The sequence below is a fragment of the Salminus brasiliensis genome, chromosome 23 (assembly GCF_030463535.1).
Source record: "Salminus brasiliensis chromosome 23, fSalBra1.hap2, whole genome shotgun sequence".
NCBI classification, from domain to species: Eukaryota; Metazoa; Chordata; class Actinopteri; order Characiformes; family Bryconidae; genus Salminus; species Salminus brasiliensis.
The window spans coordinates 11,739,518-11,767,340 of NC_132900.1; the positions used below are offsets into that span (position 1 = coordinate 11,739,518).

The 27,823-nt window shown below is 40.0% G+C and overlaps 1 protein-coding gene across 1 annotated transcript; it reads left to right on the forward strand.

Annotated features, from left to right (window-relative positions):
* Positions 1-749: 749 nt before the first annotated feature.
* On the forward strand, positions 750-27,737 carry sh3gl1a (SH3-domain GRB2-like 1a). The gene is made up of 10 exons (XM_072669005.1): positions 750-920; positions 10,200-10,268; positions 10,560-10,632; positions 12,270-12,413; positions 13,732-13,865; positions 14,778-14,936; positions 21,007-21,110; positions 21,369-21,499; positions 22,422-22,466; positions 22,614-27,737. Exons 1-10 carry the CDS (start codon positions 876-878, stop codon positions 22,805-22,807), a joined length of 1,098 nt encoding a protein of 365 aa, XP_072525106.1. The 5' UTR covers positions 750-875; the 3' UTR covers positions 22,808-27,737.
* The last annotated feature ends 86 nt before the right edge of the window (positions 27,738-27,823 follow it).

The following is a 27,823-nucleotide window of genomic DNA, read 5'->3' on the forward strand; positions in this document are numbered from 1 at the left end:
AATTAATCATTCCCTCAATGTAATAAATCGTTTCCTCAATTTAATTAATCATTCCCTCAATGTAATAAATCGTTTCCTCAATGTAATAAATCGTTTCCTCAATTTAATTAATCATTCCCTCAATGTAATAAATCGTTTCCTCAATGTAATAAATCGTTTCCTCAATTTAATTAATCATTCCCTCAATGTAATAAATCGTTTCCTCAATTTAATATATCGTGTCCTCAATTTCTTAAATCATTCCCTCAATGTAATATGTTTTCTTGATAAAACAATCTGTTCCCTCAATTTAATAAATCATTCCCTTAATTTAATAACTCGTTTTATAAATCATTCCCTTCATTTAATAAATCGTTTCCTTTATTTAATAAATCTTTCCCTTGATTGAATAACTCGTTTCCTCAGTTTAATTATTGAACTTTTAATTAATTTATTGAACTTTAGTCTCTATTTAAACCTTTTTAATTTATTAACATGAGGAGTATTTATTTATTTATTTTTACTTTGAGGGAACGTTTTAAGTATCTTATTTTTTTCTATCTTCAGGGGCTTTAAATAGTAATAAACAACGTTTTGAAGAATTACTGGGTGGTTCAAAATAAATCGGTCAAAAGTATAAACACACTTCAGCGGAACACTTCAGGGCTGGTTGGTGAGCCGCTGCAGGCTTCGGGCTCCTGGTGGCTGAAAAGAGTGAAAACGTGTGACCCGGAAGTTTGGGGGGTGTTGTTTCTCTCCCTCAGCAGAAGTTGGCAGTGCAGGAGGAAAAGAGCCGCGACTTTTCTGGAGTTGTAAAGAGCAGAGATAAACCCACAAATCAAAACACAAAGTACAACTCACTGGCAGAAATAAAGTAGTGAACGACCGACGCAAAGATGTCTGTCGCTGGCTTGAAGAAACAGTTTTATAAGGCTAGTCAGGTGAGTCGTTTTCAGTTTCTGTCTTACCGCTTCAGTTCAGGCGGAGTCGGACTCGATTCTGCAGTCGACAGCTTAGACTTCTGGTTCATTTCTGCTATTTATTATTATTATAATGTCAAAAAGTTAACAAAAACTGACATGGGCTTAGCGTTTAGCCTTCGTCTGTTGAAATGGCTGTTATCTCAGTTTTAAACCGACTTGCTTTACGTCAGAAATGTCTCTTTCTTTGGGCTCAAATCTTCCACCTTGTTTGGGGCCGGGGGTGGGGGGGGGGGGGGGGGGGGGTGATTCAATTCAGTGATTGGCAGAAATGCACTCCTTCTCTGAGCTCCAGGGTGAAGTTGACAACATGCTGAACTACAGTACATGCCTGTAACCCTGTACTGTAGATTACACTGCTGAACTAACCTGTTGTTAGTAGACTTTAGCAGACATGCCATCATTATATGATCCTGTCCACCCCACCACCACCACCACCAGCACCACCTCACCAGCACCAGCCCTCCTAACAGGCACTGCTTTATGTACAGTTGCTACCCTGACTGATCTGATCTCAGTATAATAGCTCACCTGTATTGTTTACTCTGGGTCAACTGCAGTTTTCTTTTTTTCTTTCTTTTTTTTTTTTTTTTTTACTGCCACGTCATTCAAGCTATGTTTAATATTTTGTCCTCAGGCACATACCTTCATACCCAGGCCCCAGCACCATTAAACCTGAACACCGTAAACAAGGAACAAAGAGAAAACCCAGGCTCACGTAACAGGCCCTAACAAGAATGAGTGCAAAAGCTACAGAACGGCAGTCTCACAAAAAAAATGATAATGGACCTCACAGAGCCAACAGTTATTAAAGAACTGTTATTAGCTTTAGGAGAAATGGCAGGGATGATGGCTGATAACTTAAAATTGTATCGGGAAACTTAATGTTGTGAGTCCAGATTATAGAGCTAGGGGTGGGGAAGAGGTTATCAGAGGTAGTGGTGGGTGATATTGCTAAATTTGATATTGTGATGATATTTAGGTTCACATTACCTCTGCTTTCTCAGTACTGCCAGTACCAGATAAGTAATGAGAATGGACATTTCAGTCAGATTTGACATTTGAACTATTTAATAATGTCTTTCTAGGATAAAAATCAAAATGAGATGCAATTATATCTGGACATTTTTTTTTCAAAATTATATCTGGAAATAAAATCCATGTTGGATTCCTAATACAGCAGACGCACACGTCTAAACTCTAGGTACACACAGCTAGGGACCTCCTGCCCTGTTCAGCGTCTCTGAGCACTACTTAGCCTTTACATTTAACTGGGTTTAAAAGTCCTAAAAGGTGCCAGAGAGGTGTCCAGTATTTTAAGCAGTTCTTAGATGTATAATAGTGAGGTTGTGACTTTGAGTGGGCAGAAAAACAGTCAGCTGCAGATTAACAAGCCTATTTACCCTGTTATTTTGCCTCAGAATGAAACTTGCAGATTTTTCTTGATGGCGATTAAAACCCTTATTTTTTTTTTTTGGATGGTGTATGGCATCATGACTGATCACCGGAAGTATAGCCTAGCCTGCACCAAGAACAAATGAATTTGCCTAATTAATTCCCTGTCTCACCAGATAGCGTAGTAATAGTTTCTATGCTGCCATTTTTGGACTTAACAGTTAAGAAACTCTGACCAAAACATAAAACACTACCTTCTGTACCTCCTTCTGATGAAGTTCAGACTTCTCACAGTTCTCTAATACGAGAAAAGCTCATCTCTGCATACCTACAATATGATCCACCCAGCAAATGACAGGATTGCAGTTGACAGTCAGGTCGAACTAAATATAATTAAAACTGAACACTGTAATTTGAGCACTAAAATAAATATACAAATATTCACTAGGGGTGTCCTGATACAACTGATATTTTGTGTTATTTTGTAGTGTGGTGAATGCCCTATGATTTATTAGCCTGCTCCTATCTGTTTTATTTCCCAGCAAAATGTGTATTTTTCTGCAAAAATGGCTGAAAATTAGCAACTGTGGAGAAAACACAAGAACCAGAGAGTGTTACGTTTTCATGTTCATATTCATACTTTCAGTCTGCAGACTGCAGTAACTGTTCTGTTACTTTAGTTGGTCAATTATATCTGGTAATGGCGCTTAGAGGACACCAGAGGGTGTTCTGCTAGAACACTGCGGTAAAAAACAAAGGATCAGAACTGGATCAGACTTAAGATAGCAGCTACCCGATCCTATTTTATTAGCTTGGATCGGCTTTACTGAAGGTGAACAGGTTGTCTCTGATATCCACCATTAAAAAAAAATAATAATAATCATAATAATAAAAAGGATCAGATCAGTGATGTACGGAAGAGAGTTTATTGTCATTTCAAATATATGCAGAGTACACAGTGAAGCGAACCAATGTTCCTCCAGGACCATGGTGCACCGCAGCATAGTGCGGACAGAACACGAGTGCAACACAGAAGTGCAGACAGACATAACAATACAAAACCGTGCAGACAGACAGACACAACACAACACAGCGCAGACAGACAGACATAACACAACACAGTGCAGATAGACAGACAGACACAACACAGTGCAGATCGACAGACATAACACCACAACACAGTGCAGATCGACAGACATAACACCACACAGTGCAGATAGACAGACAGACACAACACAGTGCAGATAGACAGACAGACACAACACAGTGCAGATCGACAGACATAACACCACAACACAGTGCAGACAGACAGACAGACACAACACAGTGCAGACAGACAGACAGACACAACACAGTGCAGACACACAACACAGTGCAGACACACAACCCTGTGCAGACACACGACACAACCCTGTGCAGACAGACAGACACATACACAACACAGTGCAGACAGACAGACACATACACAACACAGTGCAGACACAACACAGTGCAGACACAACACAACACAGTGCAGACAGACAGACACAACACAGTGCAGACACAACACAGTGCAGACAGACAGACACGACAGTGCAGACATAACACAGTGCAGACGGACGGACAGACACAACACAACACAGTGCAGACGAACAGACACAACCCTGTGCAGACACACGACACAACCCTGTGCAGACACACGACACAACACAGTGCAGACAGACAGACACAACACAGTGCAGACACAACACAGTGCAGACAGACAGACACGACAGTGCAGACACAACACAGTGCAGACAGACAGACATAACACAGTGCAGACGGACGGACAGACACAACCCTGTGCAGACACACGACACAACCCTGTGCAGACACACGACACAACCCTGTGCAGACAGACAGACACATACACAACACAGTGCAGACAGACAGACACATACACAACACAGTGCAGACACAACACAGTGCAGACACAACACAACACAGTGCAGACAGACAGACACAACACAACACAGTGCAGACAGACAGACAGACACAACACAGTGCAGACACAACACAGTGCAGACAGACAGACACAACAGTGCAGACACAACACAGTGCAGACAGACAGACATAACACAGTGCAGACGGACGGACAGACACAACACAACACAGTGCAGACGAACAGACACAACACAACACAGTGCAGACGGACAGACACAACACAACAACACAACACAGTGCAGACGGACAGACACAACACAACAACACAACACAGTGCAGACGGACAGATACAACACAACACAGTGCAGACTAGAAAGTATAATTAAATAAGGCCGTAGTCCGACAGTAGTGGGAAGTAGGGTTGTGTAATAAAATGTGCATACTGTGTTAAAAACAGTAGAGTGCAGCACAGGTGTAAGATTTGCACCTACAGAACAAGGCTTTGCTGGTTATCAGTTATACTGTTGACTGTTTGGTACCACTATCCTCAGGATTACCTTATCCGCAGCTTCTGGTGGGGTGGGAGGGGGTGGTTGGTTGAAGCAAAAGATTTTTACTGGACGTGGCAACCCCATATTCCAGTCATTTGAATCTGCCCTCCTTCCCTGGGTGTTTTTTTTTCCTTCTTTCCTTAAAGCTCAATCAGTGGTTGTATCTTGTATCTGTCTGCTGTTCTCATTATTGTGTCTGTGGGATGTAGATACTACATAGTTTTGTCTGATGGTGAAGAATGAAGAGTGGACAGACTTTTCTTTGGCCTTGTTCAGAGTAAGATATGCGCTCGGTGGCATTCTGTATGTTACAGTTCACAGGTTCTCCTTTACGAGCCTTGAACAGTGCTTTTCAGTAGGTCTAAGAGTGATGTCTTATAAAGAACGGGGTGCGCCCCGAACATGCTGATAACGTACCAGTTTTTTTTTTTGTTGAATCACTTTGTCCATTGCACTGCTCACCTTACATACAGCGATTAGACAGTTTGTGTGCTGCTGGGATTTCTTTTATAATGAACGTCATGGTTTCATTGCATCTGCATTACACACATATTGGTACATATCCTGGCACATTGTGTATATCCACTGCTTGCCTGGCTACTAGTCATTATTAAGGTCATCTGAGAGAGATAATGTCAACTTTAATTTTTATCAGTGAAAGAAATAATTGCAAAAATCATTGAAATAACAGTCATATTTAAAATTTAGAGGCCTACATTAATCTTGAAAGCATCTATACTAAGTCACATTTTCCTAAGTGGCCTTTTATGTGAATGATTCCAGTAATGCTGTGAGGCTAGAGGTGGGCATAATGGCAGTACAGTCACCTCAGCACAACTAATAATGGGTAAGGTCTCCATTTTCTCTCCTAAGAGACCAAATTATTAATGGCATGGGTTCCACAAGATGTTAGAAACCGTTCTTTTGAAATTCTGATCTATGTTAACATGATTGCGTCACACAATTCCTGTACATTTTTGAGGAGTTCTACCTTTCACGTTCTACCACATCCCAAAGCTGTTCTACTGGATTCAGATCCAATGACAGGCCTACTAAAGAACACTGAATTCTTTGTCCTGTTTGTGAAAACAGTTTGAGACGTCAGCCTTTGCTTTGTTTACATGGTGCATCATCATGTTGGAAGTAGTCGTTAGAAGATGGGTAAACTGTGGCCTGGAAGGGATGCACATGGTCAGGCGCAGTACTCAAAAAGGCTGGTGTGCTGAAAATGCCAGTTCTAGAAATACTCAGACCAGCATATCTGGCACCAATGATCACGCCACTCCCAAACTATTAAGGTCATGCTTTCTTTTGCTCCATTCTGATGGTTGAGGTGAACATTGCCTGAAGCTTTTGGCCTGCACCTACTCAATTTAATGTGTTGCACTGCTGCCAGTTGATTGTCCGATTAGATAATTACATGAATGTGTAGGTGAGCAGGTGTTCTTAATAAAGTGCTTGGTGGTTGTAGGTACACAGTACATGAAGTGTATCACTATAATTCTGTTTTTCAGAATGTCTTGCTGAAGTTAAATACCCTGAAAGATCAAATCGAGTAGATTTTATTAATGGGGAAGTGATGGGCACTTGTACATGGCACAGTTTGCATAAATCAAGATTGCTGAGGTTGACCATTTGCATGCAATCTTCAAAGGTGTTCTATCTGTGGCCGTGGATGTTCCCTTTACATCAGTCTGAAAGGTAATTCTGTGCTTTTAGCCTGTAAATGTTTTAAGCAGGTATTTCTATTCACATTCCTGCGATTCCAGACACACGGATCCGGTTTTGTGGTATTGTCCCTCTGGTGAACAGGCTTGGAAATGTTGTGGAGCACAAGTGGAATCCTGTCTGATAGCTTTGTATCGTGGCATTTTACAAAAACAAGGAAGCGCAAGTGTGCATGTGTTATCTTTGGCTGTGTTTTTCCATAGTGGCCTTACAAGCAGCCAAGCAGCTACGGTCAGGACACGGATGCTGCACTCTACTGCAGTCGTAATGTTTGAGTAACAGGTTTTTAAATCGGGCGTTAAACAAGGCACGCTGCAGCCACGTCTCACGGTGAGTCAGAGGCTGTTACGCTGCCAACACCCGGCCTGCAGGTTCCGTAATGCCGTGACATTTGAAGCTTCACAGGTTTTGCAAGCCAGCTGCCTTTTACAGCACAGTCATCTGTGAGCGTGTATGTGTGCAAAAGGGGGATTCACAGTCAGTTAATACAACTGACCCATTTAGCTCCGCATTCCATGTATGCAGCTTCAAAACCCTGGAGTCTTCTCTTCTTTTCCCAGATTCCCTCTTCCCTCCCTTTTTTCCTGTTCTCATTATTGTTCTTCCTGTTTTCCTTTCCCTCATTCCCCCTGTTTTTTTCTCTTCCCATTTTTCCTGTTCTCTTCTCATATTTCCTCGCTTTCATTTCCCTTTTCCTAATTTTCTCTTTTCTTTTCCTTTCTCATTATCCATCTTTTCTTCCTCTCATTATCCCTCTTCTTTGTGACTCATTTTCTGTATACAGGTGGGTGTGATTCTTAAAGCCATTCATCATGTTACTCGTACACTAAGGCTGTTCAGTCTTTTGTCACAGTTGACCTTTAACAGTTACATCAGCATTCTTATTTTCTCACACACTCATGGTGGTGAGGACGGATATCACTGATACATTTGTGTTTACCAAGGTGCAGTCAAACACGATGTACATTCAAAGCTACTACATGGTCCTTAATGTAAAGTTCTGTACCTTTTTAGGGGGCACTACATTCATATGCCCTTTAGAAAGGATTCATAGCCTGAAATAAAAAGCCTGGAGTCAAAGTGGAATGGGAATAAAGGGACTAAAGACCTAACCATAATGGGACCCTTGGTGGTATCACTTAATTTCTGAGAGTGTATTATTACCACTGGTTTTGATGGACAGTGTTTTATCTTGACAACAAGAGACACCATGATGGAAGTTCTGAAATATACTGACAATGATGATGCGGTCTGGACATATAAACTGTTTGTGACAACCCTGCTTGAAAACAGTGTGGTTAGTGGTTTAGCGTGCCTTTTAACCTTGAAACTAAAACGATCACAGTACAAACAGAAGGCTAACACACATGCGCCTTTGTGACTAATTACAAAGAAATGGATTTCTATGGTGACTAACCAAAGAGGAAAGACACAACAAAACTCTCTTGAACCATCTGACGGACCACCAACCACTAAAGCTCACAGCAGTCTGCCACCAATCATATCTAAAGGCATCTCAATAAGTTAGAATGTATAACACTCCAGCCAGCCATAGGGCTGTGCGATATGGTAAAAAAATACTGTATCACGATATTTATCACAATACAAGATTTTTTTTTTTTTTTTTTTTTTTTGGTGATACACGATATTCATTACAGTACATGTAATCACAGACTAAAAGCATCTGTCTTATAAACTACTATTCAGGTCCTCTCCCATACTGAATACAGTGATTTATTTTTTTATTTTTTCATTTATTTAGTTTTTAATTCAGCATCTGCTGATATTCATCTAATAAAACCAGTGTAATTATACAGTCTTTAATAAGTGTTTATTAAGCACTAACAGTATCCTCAATATGCTTAGAAAAGCATATCACTATCATGCTAAGAATATTTATCACGATACAATAAAATATCGTCATATTGCCCAGTTCTAGTCAGCCATAACATTAACACCCCCTGCCTAATATTGAGCCCCTTGTGCCCCCATGATAGATCTGACCATTCAAGGCATTGACTCCACAAGATCTCTGAAGCCGTCCCGTGGTATCTGGCAGGAGATCCTTCAAGTCCTGTTCGCTATGAGGTGGATCCTCCATGGATCGCATCAGTGAGGCTTTGGTGCCCCTGACCGTGTTGCCAGTTCAGTTGCCAGTTGTCCTTTCTTGAATCACTAATGCTCTTGAGGCTGAAAGCAATCAGACCTTCTCAACATTGTTGCTGAGGCGGTTAATACCCTTCATTACAGAAGCAGCATTGGATGAGCAGGTCTCTACAATCGGTTGGCCATTATGAAGATCCATATAGATGCACACATACTTGAGCACTTGCACTACACGTAGCATTTAAGACATAAACAACACTGCGGTTTTAAGTGCAGTGCAGACATATTTCAGCAGCAGTGGATGTAGCTGTTAAAGCCTTCCAGTGGTTTTCCTCAGTGGGCAAGTCTGCTCATGTAGAGATCAGTGTTCATCTTCTCCGTTTGCAGAAGCTTCCAGGAGCCCCCTGTCTGGTTAATGATGTACTATAGTAAAGGTAGAGTCTCCATATACCTAACTATTAAGTTATAAGACCAAGTCTTAAAGCTGCAGCCACTATTTGTTATGGCCTATATTGAGCTTATTGAAGCGTCAAAATTGTCTGGATTAACAGGCCTATTGGACTCTAATCAGAGTGATGGCCTGGGGCATGGACCACTGTCTAAGATGGTATTGTAAGATTCTTGTTGGTATCAAAGAAAAAAGAGGGCCAGATGTTCAGTTTGTCGTTCTGCCTTTTTGTTTTCATCACATTGTCATATATCGGCATAAGGATTTTACATCAAATATTGCTTAAAAATATAAGTCAAATTTAGCAGTCAAAAGCAGTTTGCAATTGGTCAAATAAGTTTATTTTGCACACATTGTGATGTGATGTTTTTCACAGTAATGATAAATCATCATATTACCCAAACTTACTGCACAGTTGCATATTGGTACTTTCATGCAAAAGTCTTATATCCCCAAAATGGAAACTTTACAGGAGAAGCAAGAAACCTTCTTGGCTTAGCTTCTATTTATTTAATAAATAGACATCAATGTAAATAGATGTAATACAAAGTCATCATCAAATTGTGACACTATACTATATACTAAACAGCTGCTAGATTCACATTATATCAAAAACCTGACCTGAGGAACTGCAAAAAAAAAAAATCAATATTTTGTTCGAGGTTTTTTGCGTTCGAACAACGATATGTGAATATAAAACCCCTCATCAGCCCATTCGTCATATTCACACAGAGTTCTCCTACAGGCAGAATATGTCACCACTGTGTAATTAAAGCAGCATTATGCAGGAATTGATCATTATTGCTACTGGGCTCCCCCTACAGTTGAGGAGTATAATTCATTTTTACTTCACCGTCATCAATACAAATCGTCCTCCTCATGGATCACTGTACACATGAATTTGTTGACACGCTGAAGATTTGCATTAGAGTAATATTATAGTAGGAGTTTACACAAATATGCAGCTTCACATTGAGAATGGGAATTGCTGTGCTGTGTTAGAGGATGGATTGATGATAGATTGAAACTTTGAACACTTTGACTGCAACAGTAGTATAAATGTCAGTGCACATGTTAACAAAACTGATGATTCTCCCTTTTATTTTGCAGATGGTGAGTGAGAAGGTAGGTGGAGCAGAAGGCACTAAACTGGATGAAGACTTCAAGGACCTGGAGAAGGTGAGGAATCAATGAGAACCTTCCTGAAGAAGAGTTACTGCTTCTTCCCTTTTTAAATGTCTATTTTAATGTCTATACTTTTAAACAGGCAACATTAAATTCCATCCTAATCAAGACAGTGTTAAGATGGTGCGGTCTCATGTGGCCATACATGTTGCTGTCCCCTTTCTGAAGGGCTTTATGGCCTTAGTATCCCTTTATTGAGCTTTATTTATTGGTTGGCTGTAGATACAGTAGGTAACCATGACTCAAGTAATACATGCCTCTTTTATTGTCCTCTGTGTTTAACAGAAAGCTGATATCACCAGTAAAGCCATTGTGGATGTGCTGGCCAGGACCACAGAGTACCTGCAGCCCAACCCAGGTATTGTAAACAAGCATCGTAAGGACAGATGGATACAGTCGGTATTTGCACACCTATGTGGTGAACCTATAGAGTGGGTGGACTAAACAGGGTGACCAGTGAGTGGTAGAACACTCTGAGCTTCTTGTAGTGGACCATGAGTGTAGTAGTTGTGTATAATTAATGCATTCATTGCCAGAAGCAAGATATTTATGGGCACACAGTCAAAAAGGAGATCTTAAGTTCACACCTGTCGCAGTGATTTGACTTTCCTTTAAATAAGTGTTTTGGACTACATTAGACGGTAGCTTTAGACTGTTCTGGTGGTCAGTTTTAACATGTGCATTTAAGACCATGGTCCCTAGAGGGTTTTAGACCCAGCAGGTCAGCACTTCTTTCGAGACATCAGGGGTGGGGATCTCTAGGCACCTCACAACTCTAATCCGGTTCTGTCCATGGTGTTTTAAAGAAGGCATTTAATTGCCTTTAAAATATTTTTTTTCCCTTGTAGTTACTTCACATGTGCAGCCTTATGAGAAATAACACCCCTGTTCAAATAACATGTATTTTTATTTGTGAAAAGACATCCTTTACAGAGAACACTCATATTTCCTGGAAACCATGTGTTTATTTGCACTTGAGAAATCCACCAAACATGTCATCTGCCCTTTGGCATAACACTGTGTTGTCAGTTTAGCTTAGAGAGAATTTAAATGGAGCGCATGTACGTATAGGTTTCAGTTATGGAAAGTTGTAGGTACACAATAGCACAAGCTTATGTACAACGTTAAATGTACACCTGCTTTGGCAACAATGACACAATAAAGGAAGCTTTATTATAGAAAGCATTGAAGGTTTTACCAGACATTCAGGTAGCATTTTTACTAGGAATGTCCAAACGCACTCCTCAGTACTGGTTTAAAAACAAAGAAAGGTGTGAGGTTCTCCCGCTGGTAAAACGGAGCGCTTTTTAAAGTTTCAGATATTATGGTCTGTTTTCCTGTTTCACTGTAAAGTAGCTCCACACTGTAGACTCTAAACTCTTTATTAACCTACTGAGAACGTTCACACTGGTGCCGGCTGGGAATAACCTCAGTTAATGGCGTCTTGAGGACCCCAGATGACGCTCTGAACAAACAAAGAATCAGACCTGGATCAGGATTAAAAAAAGTCTATACCTGATCCATTAAAATATGCCTGGATTAACCCCAATCCCAATCCACTGTATCGGATCGGGACATCCCTAATTTTTTTTTTAAGTTGCAGTTTAGGAAGGAAATATGTAAACCTAATTATAAACCTAACATGATCCATTAACTTAATTTGGAAACTTCACTATTTAAAGCCTGACTCTAAATAGCACTGCCTTTAAGCAGCCTCCTGAGCTAGTTGTAGAATGTAGAGCATATATTACATAAATTATAAGCAAATATATTACATGCATTACATTTTTATTAATCTATGCAGGCATTTTTGAAAGAGAATTGTGATGCAAGAATGTTATATTATATACTATTATTTGTCCCACCTCTGCTCAGATCTCACTGTGAAACAGTTGATCATTTCCTAGAGAATAGGTTGCTAATCTTTACATATGGGCAAAATAATAAGAATTCAATCTGTCTGTCTGTCTGTGTGTTTCTGTCTGTGTTTGTCAGCATCTCGAGCCAAGCTGTCTATGCTGAATACCATGTCCAAGATTCGAGGGCAGGTCAAGAGCACTGGCTACCCGCAGGCAGAGGGCGTGCTGGGGGAGTGCATGGTCAGATATGGTCGTGACATGGGAGAGGAAACCAACTTTGGTAGGACTGTGTGTGTGTCTGTGTACAAATGTGTGTGTGTGATAGTAGATGCACTCAGTTAGAGTTAGAAAGGACACATTAGTAAGTATGTGTAAGAGGAACCGTAGGAGAACGTGAGGAAGTGCACTGTGTTTGTGTGTTTCTGAACTAGGAGTGTCTATTTTAGTGGAAGAGGGAAGTAGTGAGAGTATGTGAGTGTGTGTGTGTGTGTGTGTGCACGCATGTGTTGTTTTGGAGGAACACCAGCTTTAGTTAGAGAGTGGAAAGTGTGTGTGTGTGTGTGCGCGCGCATTGTTTGTCTGTTTGTTTTATTTGTATGTGTGGGTTTGAATTTCCATAAGGGCTTTAGCTTTGAGCAAGAGAAGGGCCACATGGTCAAAGGGATAAAAAGATGATAAAGGATCTGGAGGTATTTGAAGAAATAGCACCCAATTATAAATACTTCATTACTCTGATATAAATAAGCATCTGATTTCTGAAATAGAGTTGTGATACCAGCTGTCCCCAGCTGCATGCTTCTCAGAGCCTTAAACATTGGGAGAATATTGCGCACAATTCTCTTCCAATTCGCTGGACTGTCCATAGAGGATCACACCATCCAATCAGCTCTACTCTGTTAACTGAGTTAGATGTTGATGAACTAATATGAACATAAATGAGTAATCTGTAATCTATTTTTTTTTAAGTCAAAATGACAAAAATGGACTTAAACAAATCATGCATAGCCTGAAATATCAAAATATGTATTTATAAAGACAAGCAAGAAACCTTGACTACTGTCCTTCAATGTGTGAAAGTAATGCTGTTTGCATCTTTTCTAGTTGTGAAATGCTGTAAAACACTCTTATTGATAGAGTGTAAGTGGTTATAAATGCTGTGCTAAGACACAGTATACAGTACCTATAAGTGCCCATAAGTTTTCACCCCCTAGAATGTTTTCCCTTTTTATTACTTTTATAAAAGGACTTGTGACTTTTCACATTTTGGCTTTTTTTATTATTAATAATTATTTCTCATTTTACCCCATGTTTTCTACCCAATTTGGAAGGCCAGTTATCCAATCCAAATGCATGTGTAATTAGATTTTAGAAGAAAGTGAAGTGGCCTAAAAAAGAAAAACATCAAAGGGGCTTTAATGAGGCTTTAACTTTCAATAAAATATATAAATTATAATCTGTCTGATTGGATTACAGCATCCAATCCAATCTACGTCTTGCGTACAGCATCACAGTATATTGAATCGTAACCCCTGTATCGTGATTCATATCATATCGTCAGGTTCCTGCCAATACACAAACCTAATATTCTGTGTCTGTAGGTGGAGCTCTTATGGAGATGGGGGAGTCCATGAAGAGGCTTGCCGAGGTGAAGGACTCCCTGGATATTGACGTGAAGCAGAATTTCATCGACCCTTTCCAGACCATCGTAGATAAGGACCTCAGGGACATCCAGGTACAGCTTTCAGAGGATTTAGGAGGAGAAAGATGAGAGTCAAGATGGATCTGAAGTCACTGTAACACTCGAATGTTGATAGTATATACAGTTCAGTGTGTAGCGTATCCAGCTTTACTGTGTTATCAGACTCTGTTGGATTAAGTGGGCTGTCAGTGCTGAATTGTGCAGCTGTACTGAGCAACTTTTTTTGTTGTTGTTTGCTGACATTTACAGACACCGTGTTATAATCCAAAAATAGTGTCATGAATCATCGTTCTGCTCACCCACTTTCCTTCCCTTGCTTTTGCCTTGCGCCTTTTTTAGTCTCCCCCTTTCTCTCACACACTCTTTCTCTCTCCACCACCCACCCCCCCCTTCTCTCTCTTGGGTAGTCTGTCTCTCTCCTTGTCTCTCTCCCTGTCTCTCTTGCTCTCTCTACCTTTCACTCTCACTCCCTATCTGTCTCACTCCCTATCTGTCTCACTCCATTTCTTATGCTCTCTATCTCTCCTTCTCCCTCTGTGGCTCGCTCTTTCCCTCTCTCTCTCCTCCTCTCCCCCCATTTCTGTCTCGCTCCCTTTCTTGCTGCTACTCCATCTCTCGCTCTTTCTCTCCCTGCCTTTGTGTTTCTCTCTTGCTCTCTCTCTCTCTCTCTCTCTCTCTCTCTCTCTCTCTCTCTCTCTCTCTCTCTCTCTCTCTCTCTCTCTCTCTCTCTCTCTCTCGCTGCCTCCTGCACATTCTCTTACTTCACTTACTCTCTTACTTCGTCTCTCTCTCTTGCTTTCTCATTCACTCTCTCTCACTCCTTCTCTCGATCTTGTTCTTGCTCCATCTCTCTTGTTCTCTGTCTCTTGCACCCTGTCTCTCTCATTCTCCCTCTCTCTTGGTCTGTCTCTCACTCCGGCTCGTTCTCTTTCTCTTCCCTAACAGCACCAGCTAAAGAAGCTGGAGGGCCGCCGGCTGGATTATGACTACAAGAAGAAGCGTCAGGGGAAGATTCCTGACGAGGAGCTCCGCATGAGTCTGGAGAAATTCCATGAGTCCAAAGAAGCGGCAGAGATCAGCATGCACAACCTCCTAGAAACTGATGTGAGTATGGCTCCAGAACAAATGTCCCAAAAGCATCATAAACCACAGGTCATTTCAAGGTACTTGAGTATGCTTGCCTCAAAAAGGCCCAGTTATGCGGCCCCTGGTTCTGGACAACATAAACCCAGCCTGACATGTCGGTGGACATGTAGCTGTTGGTGGAAAGGGAAAAGATTTCTTTTCTACGGCAGAATGCACTAAATATACAGAACTAAATATACAGAACTAAACAAAATATACAGAACTAAATATACAGAACTAAATATACAGAAACATACTAAATATACAGAACTAAATATACAGAACCGAACTAAATATACAGAAACAAACAAAATATACAGAACTAAGTATATAGAAACATACTAAATATACAGAACTAAATATACAGAACCAAACAAAATATACAGAACTAAGTATACAGAAACATACTAAATATACAGAACTAAATATACAGAAACAAACTAAATATACAGAACCAAACAAAATATACAGAACTAAGTATATAGAAACATACTAAATATACAGAACTAAATATACAGAAATGAACTAAATATACAGAACCGAACTAAATATACAGAACCGAACTAAACAAAATATACAGAAACATACTAAATATACAGAACTAAATATACAAAACTAAATATACAGAACCAAACAAAATATACAGAACTAAATATACAGAAACAAACTAAATATACAGAACTAAATATACAGAAACAAACTAAATATACAGAACCAAACTAAATATACAGAACTAAGTATATAGAAACATACTAAATATACGGAACTAAATATACAGAACTAAATATACAGAAATGAACTAAATAGACAGAACTAAATATACAGAACCAAACAAAATATACAGAACTAAGTATACAGAAACATACTAAATATACAGAACTAAATATACAGAACCAAACAAAATATACAGAACTAAGTATATAGAAACATACTAAATATACAGAAATGAACTAAATATACAGAACCGAACTAAACAAAATATACAGAAACATACTAAATATACAGAACTAAATATACAGAACTAAATATACAGAACCAAACAAAATATACAGAACTAAATATACAGAAACAAACTAAATATACAGAACTAAATATACAGAAACAAACTAAATATACAGAACTAAATATACAGAAACAAACTAAATATACAGAACTAAGTATATAGAAACATACTAAATATACAGAACTAAATATACAGAAATGAACTAAATATACAGAACTAAATATACAGAAATGAACTAAATATACAGAACTAAGTATACAGAAACATACTAAATATACAGAACTAAATATACAGAAACAAACTAAATATACAGAACTAAGTATACAGAACTAAGTATATAGAAACATACTAAATATACAGAACTAAGTATATAGAAAGGAACTAAATATACGGAACTAAATATACAGAACTAAATATACAGAAATGAACTAAATATACAGAACTAAATATACAGAACCAAAAAAATGTACAGAACTAAATATACGGAAACATACTAAATATACAGAACTAAATATAGGGACACAAACTGAAAATATAGAAATATATAAAATATACAGAAACATTAAATATACAAGTAAATATACAGAAATATACAAAATGTATAGAAATGTACTAAGTGTACTATATATAATGAATATACTACATTATAGAAACAGAGGGTCATGTGCATATTTTTATATTCTATTTTTGTATATCAGATTATCTTACTGTTTAATGTGTACACCACATTAACAGTTGTGTTGCTGTGGTTATACAGAGAGAGGAAGTTCCATCTTTCAAGTTTCATTAATTCATTAATTCAGAAGGTATATAGAACAAGAAATGCTGTGCCACTCTTGGCCTTGTTCTCTCCAAGTGAGTGGATGGCGCTCTCTCTTCTCATCACTCTAAAAATGATGTTGGATGGCACAGTCATCTGTTGTTGGGCCCTTGAGCAAGGCCCTTTACCCTCTCTGCTCCCCGGGCGCTGGAGTTGGCTGCCCACCGCTCTGGGTGTGTGTGTACTCACTGCCCCTAACACATGTGTGTGTGTGAGTGTGTGTTCACTACCAGATGGGTTAAATGCGGAGGACACATTTCGCTGTACAGTGTACAGTGACAAATACGTGCACCTTTACCTTACCTAAGCTGATGCGGCAGGCTTTGGGACCCAGGCTTGGGCTTTACTCTGAGCATGTCAGTAGTTTGAAAAGGGGTGGTGGTTGGCTTTGCATGCATCAGAGGAGACATCTTTACCCTCCTGGTGCCGGGAGCATGGCTAGTGTTGGGGGGGGGGGGGGGGGGGAGTTATGAACGGGTGGGTTAATTGGCAGTACCAAATTGGCAACCAGCATCAGCAGAAAGTGTCAGTGAGCATTGTTCTGTGGAGGGTTGTGTAGCAGATGTGGAGGTGAACATCACATTGAGATGGTTTAGGAAATCTAAAGCTTTCACATTGGAGGCCTGGTATTTCGGGCTGTGGTACCATATGTGCAGCTGGAAGTACCATGTGCTGCCACATGAATTCCCAAAAAGGGAATTTAGACAATACCAGGGGATGTTTTCACTCCCAGCCCATTAAACAACAGCCCCCACCATCTGCCTGTCATTAACATATGCCTCAGACACTAAAGTCTGGAGGGAATAGGGTTGGAAGCATATCCCCTGAAATATAATCCTGTGTGTGTCTTCAGTGCCATCTTTGCGAGTGCAGATATGGATTCAGCTGCCTGTGTATTTGTCTGTGTTTATTAGATATCTAGATTAGCGTTCTTGGGCTGAAACACCACTCTGTTCCGTCACCCAGTGTCTCATTCTAGCCACTTTCAGTTCTATACAGCAATATGGCAGAATTAATAGTTAATATCATCGATAACCAATAATGATCGGTTGTTATACATAGTTTTAGGGCTAAAATTCAGTCTGATTGATATTAAGAAGAAAAGGAAAACGCTCCTGGGTGTTCTGCATTATCTCAGCTTTAAGAAAACCACACAGCAAAACATCACAACCACAGTTCCCACCTAAAAATGAATAAAACACTTTTTAACACGGAAAATATCTAGTGTAACTTGTGTAAGTGTCTCACTGGTGTCTTCTGCTGGAAGTGAGGATGTCGTATCCCACATATCAAGCAAATAAAAGGAACATATCGCCACCTAGTGTGCATTGGTGTTATTAAAATATCAAGCCTGTGCTGCTAATACCAGATTAAGCATTACAGTTTTGATGAAAATGCCTCTAACATGGATTAACATTCGTTGCTGTCATGCCAAAATCATATCTCCAAAATATCAAACAGCAGTAAAGTAAATAATGTAGTTTATTTTAGCACAGGAGTTTAAATACAAATTCAATTCAGTGGTTGAATATTCCTGATCTTCTCATAAAAATGTCTTCTTCATACATTGTAATGCAATTTATGAAGGAAATGACAATCCTCATATTGCCTAACCTAATTATACAGTCACAAAAGGTCACTTTCATGCAAAGTCCTCATATCTTCGATGTGGCAACTTTACAGGAGAAGCAAAAAAAACATTTAATGGAAGACAATGCAGAAAGATTCTATTCCAAGGCATTTTGGAGCATTTCTCTTGGTCCACTCATCATGAAATAAGACATTTTTATGTCATAAAATAACAACCAGTGAAAATGTAGATGCATTTTTTGCGACAGTGTTAATATTATTATAGCAATTGTTACATAGTCGTATCATTGCCTATTAATATTAATGAGGGTAGTTCAGTTTTGTCAAAACTCTGTTTGTATTATTTTCATTTTGAGAAAGATCAAGGTACACTGTATGTCCAAATGTTTGTGGACACCCCTTCTAATGTATGCGTTCAGCTACTTCTAAGTACTTCTAAGTACCTCCTACTGGCACAGCTGTGCAAATGCACACATAGCTTGTCTAGTTCCTGTAGAGAAGTACTGCCAATAGAATAGGACTCTCTGGAGCAGACAAACATGAACCTTTGACAGTGTTGATATTATTATAGCAATTGTTACATAGTGGTATCATTGCCTAGGTATCTCTGACTTAACCTGGGGCCTGTCTTACAATGGACATTTTCTTGCTTGGCCAACTAACTTGAACTTTTTGCACAGCTTGTTTACACAGCAACAAATATCACACACCTAACCTGCTCCAAAGGTTTGGGATTTCACATGAAAAAACTACTTTTAAATCAATCAATGTCAAGCTTCTAACCAGTCTTTGACCTTCTTCTGGCCAATGCTTCTTTTTTGCTGTTGTTTTTTTTTCCTGTTTGGGTTGTTTTGGTTTTTTTCCCCCTCCCTTCAAACACGTGAAATATCTCTCCTCCTACATGGGTAACAAAATAAATCATGTAAAACTAATAACCATTAACACATACAGCAGTGCTGCTGGAGGTTTTATACCCTGTGTCCACTCACTGTCCACTCTATGAGACCCTCCTTCCTAGTTGGTCCACAGTTTGTGTTGGTCATCTTCTTGTCGTCCTTAAGTCCATTAGTGGTCACAGGACGCAGGTTAGTGGAATATTCCCAGTTCAGCAGTGACCCTGAGGTGTTTAAAAACTCCATCAGCACTGCTGTGTCTAATCTACTCGTACCAGCGAGCACAACACACACACTAATGCCATCACCACGTCAGTGTCACTGCAGTGCTGAGAATGATCCACCTCCCAAATAATACCTGCTCTGTAAGGTCTTGAGCATTGAAGAACAGGGTAAAAGGAGGCTAACAAAGTATGCAGAGAAACAGATAGACTACAGTCTGTAACTATAGAACTACATATATGTACACACACACATTCTGATTAAAAGGCAGATCCCAGTTGATAAGTCATTTTTAATATGAATAATACACCTGGGGATATGAATATATCATACCCAGGTGTATTAATAGAGGCCTCTGAGTAGCTTGTGTAGGAAACAGCTGGGCTTGGACCAAACCATGTATTACATAATGAGCAGTGGTATGTGTGTGTCTCTGTCGCTCTCCTCGCTCCGCTGCTCTGTCTGTGCTGCCCCTCTGGCTCCTTCTGGAGCTGTGTATTAGCTGCTCTCTCAAGCAGAGAGAAATCTGTCTAGAATGAATTGCTGCCAGCTCACTGTAGAGACACTGCCCACCACCAGTGCAAGGAGATAAACCTACACATATACACAGTCTTATGCTAAGGATTGTGCACCCCCACTAAAATGACTTGTTTTCTAAGTGAAAATAAGGTGGACCTATCCTGTACAGAAAACAAACTTTACTACAGTTTGAACACACTGGAAAAATAAAACATGTAATTAAATGTGACTGTCAAATGTTAAATTCAGCAAATGAACAGTAATTATGCTTGAGAATGTGCAGAATGTGTTCTCTCATTCAGATGTGAACTTATTTACTTAGAAAGTCAAGAATTACTTCGGATTGGATTTGTCCAAACTTTTGCACAAGACTGTATATTTTATTAAAAATAAAAACCAATATTCTGAGGGTAGTTCAGTTTAGTCAAAAGAGGGTAGTTCAGTTTAGTTGGCACAGCTGTGCAAACACATACATAGCTTGTCTAGTTCCTATAGAGAAGTACTGCCAATAGAATAGGACTCTCTGGAGCAGACAAACATGAACCTATTGGCACCATGCCTAATGCCAGACGTGGGCTACATTGCCCCCTCACCAATAAGCTTTTGAGCACTGGAAGAACTGTGTTCTCTGGAATGATGGTTGGTGCTCCATCAAATACTTTTGGGGGGAGTTAGGGAGTTCGGGATGGTGAAGTTTGGTGATCCAACATCCTGACCTCACTAACTTTCGTCACTCAGTGCAATCTCATACTCCCAGCAAAGCTCCACAATCTATTAGAAAGCCTTCCATGGACAGTGGAGACAGTTGCTCTAACACCTCTAAAGGGTGTTTTTGTTTGTTTGTTTGTTTATTTGTTTGTTTGGTTTTTTAATAATACCCTTGATTTTGAAGGAAACGTAAAGAAATTATTAAGCAGGTGTCCCAATACTTTTGTCAGTGTAATGTGTCAGTATTGAACCATTTTGAATGTGTGATAATGCTCTGTGTGCTTTTGTGTGTAGGTAGAACAGGTGAGCCAGCTGGCTGCTCTGGTGGAGTCTCAGCTCCAGTATCACAGACAGGCGGTGCAGGTGCTGGAGGAACTTTCTGACGGAATGAAAGAGAGGTAAAGGTCCTTTACTTTAGTCTCTTCTCGTCCCTTTCTTTTAAGGGTGTACCAGTCACCATTCAGTTCATACCACGGTACAGCATAATGCTAGGTTTCTTGTCCTCTTGTCCTCTATAGACCATAGTGCAACCAGTTTCACCTAGTGTTGTATAGTCCTCCCTGATGTAGATGGTACAGACTGTACTCCTGTGGTTGATGTGGCAATGAGGGATTTGAGCTTGTTCTTTTAACTGTCTGTAAATGTGTTTGCTTCAGACTGGACAAAGCCCAAGCTCAGCCGCAACGGAAGCGAATGCCCAAGCCGATGCCCAGCTTCGACTACTCTGACCCTGAACCCTCCAACGGCGGCTACAGCCCAACAAATGCTCCCCCAGCTTACTCTGCAGGTGGGCTTCACCCACTACATGCACACCAGTACAGCATCAGTACAATCTTATTAGCATAGCCCTAACACAGATGCACAGTAAATGCTCACTAAGAGTTGAGCTAGTACCTGGAAGCTCTCCTGATGATGCTGTGCTGATATCAACAGTGATAAGATGATGGCCTCAGTTACCAGGTCCTGGCTTCGTAAATGCTTTTTTCCCAAAATCATTTTCATTGGTTTAGGCAGCTTGGGAATAAGCTTAGAACACATATTGTACTGTAGCATTAAAATGTTTAGGCGATCATGGTGAAAAACATGTCACTGTAAATAGCTAGGTTAGTGGTAGATGAAGTGATCTCTAAAAGGCATAAAGCAAGATTGTGTAGTGAGGGGGGGAGCTATAGCTTGTCCACAGTCAGTGTTAAGAAAGACCAAGAGATGCACATTTTAAATCTTTATCAATACTTTATCAACTTTATCCCAAGAGTCAGCAGCCACAGGCTGCTCTAAGCAGCTGCCTAGAACTCTGTAAATGAAAATAATTGATGCCCACAAAGCAGGAGAAGGTTATAAGGCTACGTTTACATTACCAGGCTGAATTTACTCAAATCTGCATGCACATAGTGCTGTTTGTGATTGAGGCCTTATGAGAAAGTCTGTTCACTTAGCAGCCATCTATATAGTCTATGTATATATATATATATATATATATATATTACATGTATATTATATAATGCTAGTTATATTACTAGTTATATTATTACTAACATTATTATTAACAATTATTTTAAATAATAATAAGTAGTAATGTTATTAGACAAGCAGAAGCTGTGCCCCTCTAAATTCAGTGTGTGCCCAATTACAAGTAGTCTAGAAACGCTCCTGCATACAGATGACATGATCAGTGACTAATACTTCTTTTTTTTTCTCCATCTTTGCAGCTCCTTCACTGCCCAATCGACCATCCCTGCGTCAGAAACGGCACTGTGAGTCACGCGCACTGTACATTCATACCCCCCCTCAATACAACACAGCTTCTCACATACAAATACGTCTAACATCTATAAGTAGCCTACACCGAAAAGCAGACAAACAACTAAACCGTGATTTTATCTCTGTCTTGGTATCCATAGCGACAGACCAGCCGTGCTGTAAGGCTCTCTACGACTTCGAGCCCGAGAACGAGGGTGAGCTGGGCTTCAATGAAGGTGACATCATCACGCTGACCAACCAGATTGACGAGAACTGGTATGAAGGGGCACTCCGCGGCCAGCAAGGCTACTTTCCCTGCAACTACGTGGAGGTGGTGGTGCCCCTGCCCCGCTAATTCCAGTGACAGGTGGAATGAGCGGTGGAGAGCAGGAGATCGGGAAATTGAAAGAGAATTGGACACAACGGAGATGAACGACAGGAATGCAATGTCTAAAATAGGGTGAAACAGAGGACAGGGACTTGAAACCGTAGGACCAGGCCATAAGACGCTATCATTGTGGTCTCTTTCTGTGCACTTTTGTCCGTCGCCAAGATTTCCGTTTGGAGGGAATTTTTATATGATTTTTTTTTTTTTTATAGCCAGGGGTTACTCTATAGAACACTACCAGATCCTGAACTCCCTCTTAGTTGAGTAACTGAGTAAATTAACAGTATATTTTCGATGTTTTCCTTAAATCCCTTTTATTTCCCGAATATGTTAGAAATAGGTATATTCTTTACGTATTCCCCCCCCTTTTTTAATAATATATACATATAATCATAATGTCCTCTTACTAATTTAGTCTCTCTCCCACTTTCATTGGTTAGACTAAGCAGGGTTTCTTTCACTGTTGTGGTTGAGTGGACCTCACCTTTTGCATGTGATTTCGCCCCCCAGTGGTCATGCCTTGATATATCGCAGAAAATTCAGATAAGCCATTTCACCTTCATACTGATTCTGATCATGCTATACTGATCTGTGCTATCATAAAAGACTGTTTGCCCTGTTTGATATGAGTGTTACTAATTAACGTAGCATGGCTGTTTTGAACATGATGAAGGTCTGAAGCTCAGATCATTTTTAGCCTTGCCTTTACTGCTGGGTCTTTGCTTCTGTGTGCACCAAGTTGTGTGTGTAGTTTTCTTTTGTTTGCTTGTTTTTGTTTTTGTTTCGTAATGTCATTGTGCAGGCGTCCCTTTTTTTTTTGACCCATTTCGCCAACAAACCCTGCTTGTCGGTGCTTGACCATTCCTTTTAGCTGGTTAGAGGAGACGAAACAAACCTGTCGGCTTGAGTTTGACGCAATTTTGTCTTTAGTTTGAGAATTTTTGTTTACAACACGCAGCGGTCTACGGGTAGTGAGCGCCTGAGGTAGAGTGGTGAAATTGTGTTAGCCTGAGTTGAGTGTGGGTTCAACCGTGTGGTTGGTGGGGGTTGTAAAACCCAGGGGTGTGCTTTTTACACGTCTAAGCTCCGGCTTTTCTTTTTTCTTTTTTTTCTTTTTTTTTTTTTGCCCTCTCACTTTTTTCACATTGCATCTCTCTCTCGCTCTCCAGTTCCTCTCCAGTTATCCATGCTCCACCCACAAATGCACCCGACGCTTAAAACCTTTGCTAGGTTGGACAAAGAATTTGGATTGGAATTGATGTTAAGCTGTATTTCATTGAGTTGCCAGTTTATTATGTACTCTACCAAGATGGGCCAAGATGTTGCAGTTTATCAAAATTAATCAGAAAGCAACTAACCATGCTAAATGTAGGCCAGAAATATACTTCATGCATGCATGTGAAAGCAAATGATGCTGGAATGCAGGAAATACATGGTTCTTCTGAACAAATTTGACCTGCGTTCTTATGTTCCAGTGGCGGCTAAACTACCCAGTACTCAAGGGGGCAATAGAGGACAAATCAGAGCTTTAGACTATGGAAGAGTAAGCCTGCTGTTTTTACTGATTCTACTGGAATTAGGAGGCCAACGCCACTGAGCGAATAAGTTTTGCTGATTAATAAGAAAACTGCTGGTTTTCTGTGATATCTGATTGGCCGAGAACTTGCTAGCATTTCAGTAGCTTGATAGTTTGGCCAGTCTTGGCGGTTCCTCCAAGCTTTTGTTTGAATACTTGCAGGAAGTATGTTTCTGGCCTTAGCTCGGGTAGACATCAAACAGACTATACTCCATCCGTCCTAGCAGTGTCCTAACAACGTAAATATGGTTTAAAATCAACGACTAATAAATAATAAAGCATTTCCTTCATAGCAACTGTTATAAAGCTGTACATTCAAGCCACATTTAATCTAATGAACTTCAATTCGAGTTTATATTCATTCCTAGGGGTGTAAGGGTACACAAAGGTCAGGGCCCACACTGCAGTTTGGACAACGGGTTTACAACCCAGGTTTCTTTTCACTGATTTTGAACTGTTGTATAGTTCAACTGGAGGTTGTTGTACAGCCTATAATTTATGTAGCAGACAAGACAACACTTCACTTGGCGATACTCCTAAATCCACTACATTTCCCACAATACCTTGCAAATTCAAGGACTTACAGCTTAAGTGTTCCCGGTTGGCACTAAAGCTCGCTTATGCAATGACTGTATTACACTAATAGGACATATCATACATTCTCTGCCCTACTGTATGCAGCAGTACTGTGAGAGATCAGTGCAAATACAAGTACCGTTACACCTCTACTCGTTCCATGGAACATTGAGTTTCCAGTTGGACTATGATATAGAGAGAGAGAGAGAGATCATTTGGTTTGATGTGCGCTCTTCCATTGCAAGATTTGAGAGAATTTTTATAGAATTTGTTCGTTTTCAGTTTAATATATTACTCTGCCAAACTGCGACATGTGGGGTTGTATCTAATCAAAACTAGGGAGGTTACAAATGACAGACATGCTAATGCAAACTCATTTCATCAAAAGGCCATTTTTGTGGGCAGAGCATGGACTGGACAAGTGCCTTACTGTAAAATGGCACTCCACTGGTCTACAGAGGGCCAGAGAGTGAGTTCCAAACAGATAGAGAGAGCAAGAGAGAGAGAGAGGCAGGCAGGCAGGCAGGCAATTAGTATGAAAAGGTTAATAAACCCTTATTATCTGAGATGATGTTTACAAGAAACCCAAGCTTTTGTCATTTTGTCGGTCGCCATGTTCCTCTTTTAATTTGACATCCCCTCACTATTGTCTGTTCACACTGTTGTTTTGTGGTGTGTTCTGTATTAAACACTATCCTCCCCTCCCCTACCTCTTTGTTTAAAGCTGCTTCCCCTTTCCACAATGAAAATCTTTTTTGTTTGTGTGTTCTGTTAACATAAGCACAAATATATATCTTAAATATGGGTAAAATAATAACCTGCCGGCCCTAACAGTGTTTACATGTCTTTTTGGTTTGTGTGGTTGTTGTTGTTGTTGTTGTTGTATGTCTCAATATCTGTAGATCATCTGGCACACAGTGTTAAAGGGCTGGTGCGGGTTTCATCTGCAGTCCTGTAGACTTTGTTCTGCGGTTTGATGGTTTCTAACACACCAGATTCTGATTCAGGTCAAAGACGTCTTGCTGATGAGCTGACTAATGATGTTTTAAAGCCAGTATATGCCACCACGTGTCTTGAACAGGAGTTAGCCTCTTTGCTGAGATGTCAGTGTCCACTATTCTGGGAAGGCTTTATACTAGATGTTTAAACATCTAGGTTTGTGAGGATTTGGTTGTGTTCAGGCACCCTGATGTTAGATAATTGGTTCTGGATCTCAAACCACACTGCAGCTCCCCCCCCAAGATATTAGATAGAGCTCCATTATTCATAGAAGGAGGCTTTTGCAGGTGCTTTCCTGTGAGGAAAGAATAGTTGAATTCCTTAATTAGAAGGTGTGTCTGGTTGCCTTTGGGCAGTGTATGGTCTTGAGTCTCATGAAGAAGTGGAACCCCCCCTCTTGCCTGGCATACTCAGACATTAAACTGTATATCAAGAGAAAAACTGGATTTTTCAATCAGGGACTTTCACTATTCTGCTCTGGGTGGAACTGACTTATCCATTCTCTTCCTATGGCTTCCTTCTTAGCATTGAAATTGTGAGTTTGAGGCAAGCGCTGGCTGAAATCTTCTTATCGAGAAATTGTAGAGATTGTAGTTATGATAAAACGATATCTCAAACATCAGGCAACTTATCATTAACCGTTGAGTGCCACAGCTTTCTGAGAGGTGGCTGCTAGTCTGGTTCCGATCACCACCACTGTGAACAGTTCTGTCTCTCTAGAATGTGGCCTTTCACACCCAACTACTCTGAATGACTCTGAATTATGTTTATTGACTGTTATTAGAAAAATCTTTGGAATTGCCTTAAAATTACCAGTATAAAATGCTGTGATACTGAGCTGGTCTGTGTTCTAGTAGCCAATCAAAACTGACAGGTATTTTGACTCTTACCCTACATTTTCTCATTAGGTTGAATGGGATTGTTTTTTTTTTTGCCAGCATACTTCAAAGCTTGTCCAACCTGGCAACAGTTGCTACTTCAAGAACACGTTAGAGGACGGAGCAAGAATAGGTTCATCTGATTCTCAGTGTCGATCTAAGATCAGCTCTGCTTGTTTGAGTCTGTCATTTATTGACAGTCAAGAACTGCTCTTGGATCAGCAGCAAACGGCGAACTCCATTGGGGAGCTCTTTCATGGGCCTTGTCCCTCATTAGCCGGTATCTTTTCATCTGGTATAATTACATTTCCTCAGTTAGTCCAGAGAGAATTATGTGTGACAGGCAGCACCAACATGCACCCTTTTGTTAATGGGCTTTTAATTAAACTAATGAAATTAGGTGTCGATCTTTCACGAGTGGCCTACAAGGACGTGCATTGTTGTGGTGTTGGTTGGAGTCAGATTGTTCCCTATAATTTGGAGTGAGTGTACTATCAAACTGTGTGTGTGTGTGTGTGTGTGTTTTTGTGTTTGTGTGCAGCATTTGTACGAGATCTTGTTCTACAAAGCCAAATGCTGAGTTATATTTTTGTCTGATGTGTGTGAGATCCTCTACCAAAGTGTAATAGCTTTATTTTAATACAGTGCAAAGAATAATAGGCCTAATGGGAAACATGATGGAATATGGACTCAATGCAATTCTTTATAAAGCTTTATAATCTGTTTTTTGCAGGGCTGCATTTTGAAATCTGGTTTGTTCTTTGATGGATATGATGAAATCTGGACCTGCTATTGTCTGCAACGTTTGTCATTGTTACAAATGTACAGAGCTAAAAGTATATTTTCAATAAACAGAACAACTGTAGAAAAGGACCAACCCACCATTTGTTGCTGAAATCTTTACCTGTCAATAACCTAGTAAAGCCTGAGGTTTACTAACCCGATAGCACTGAC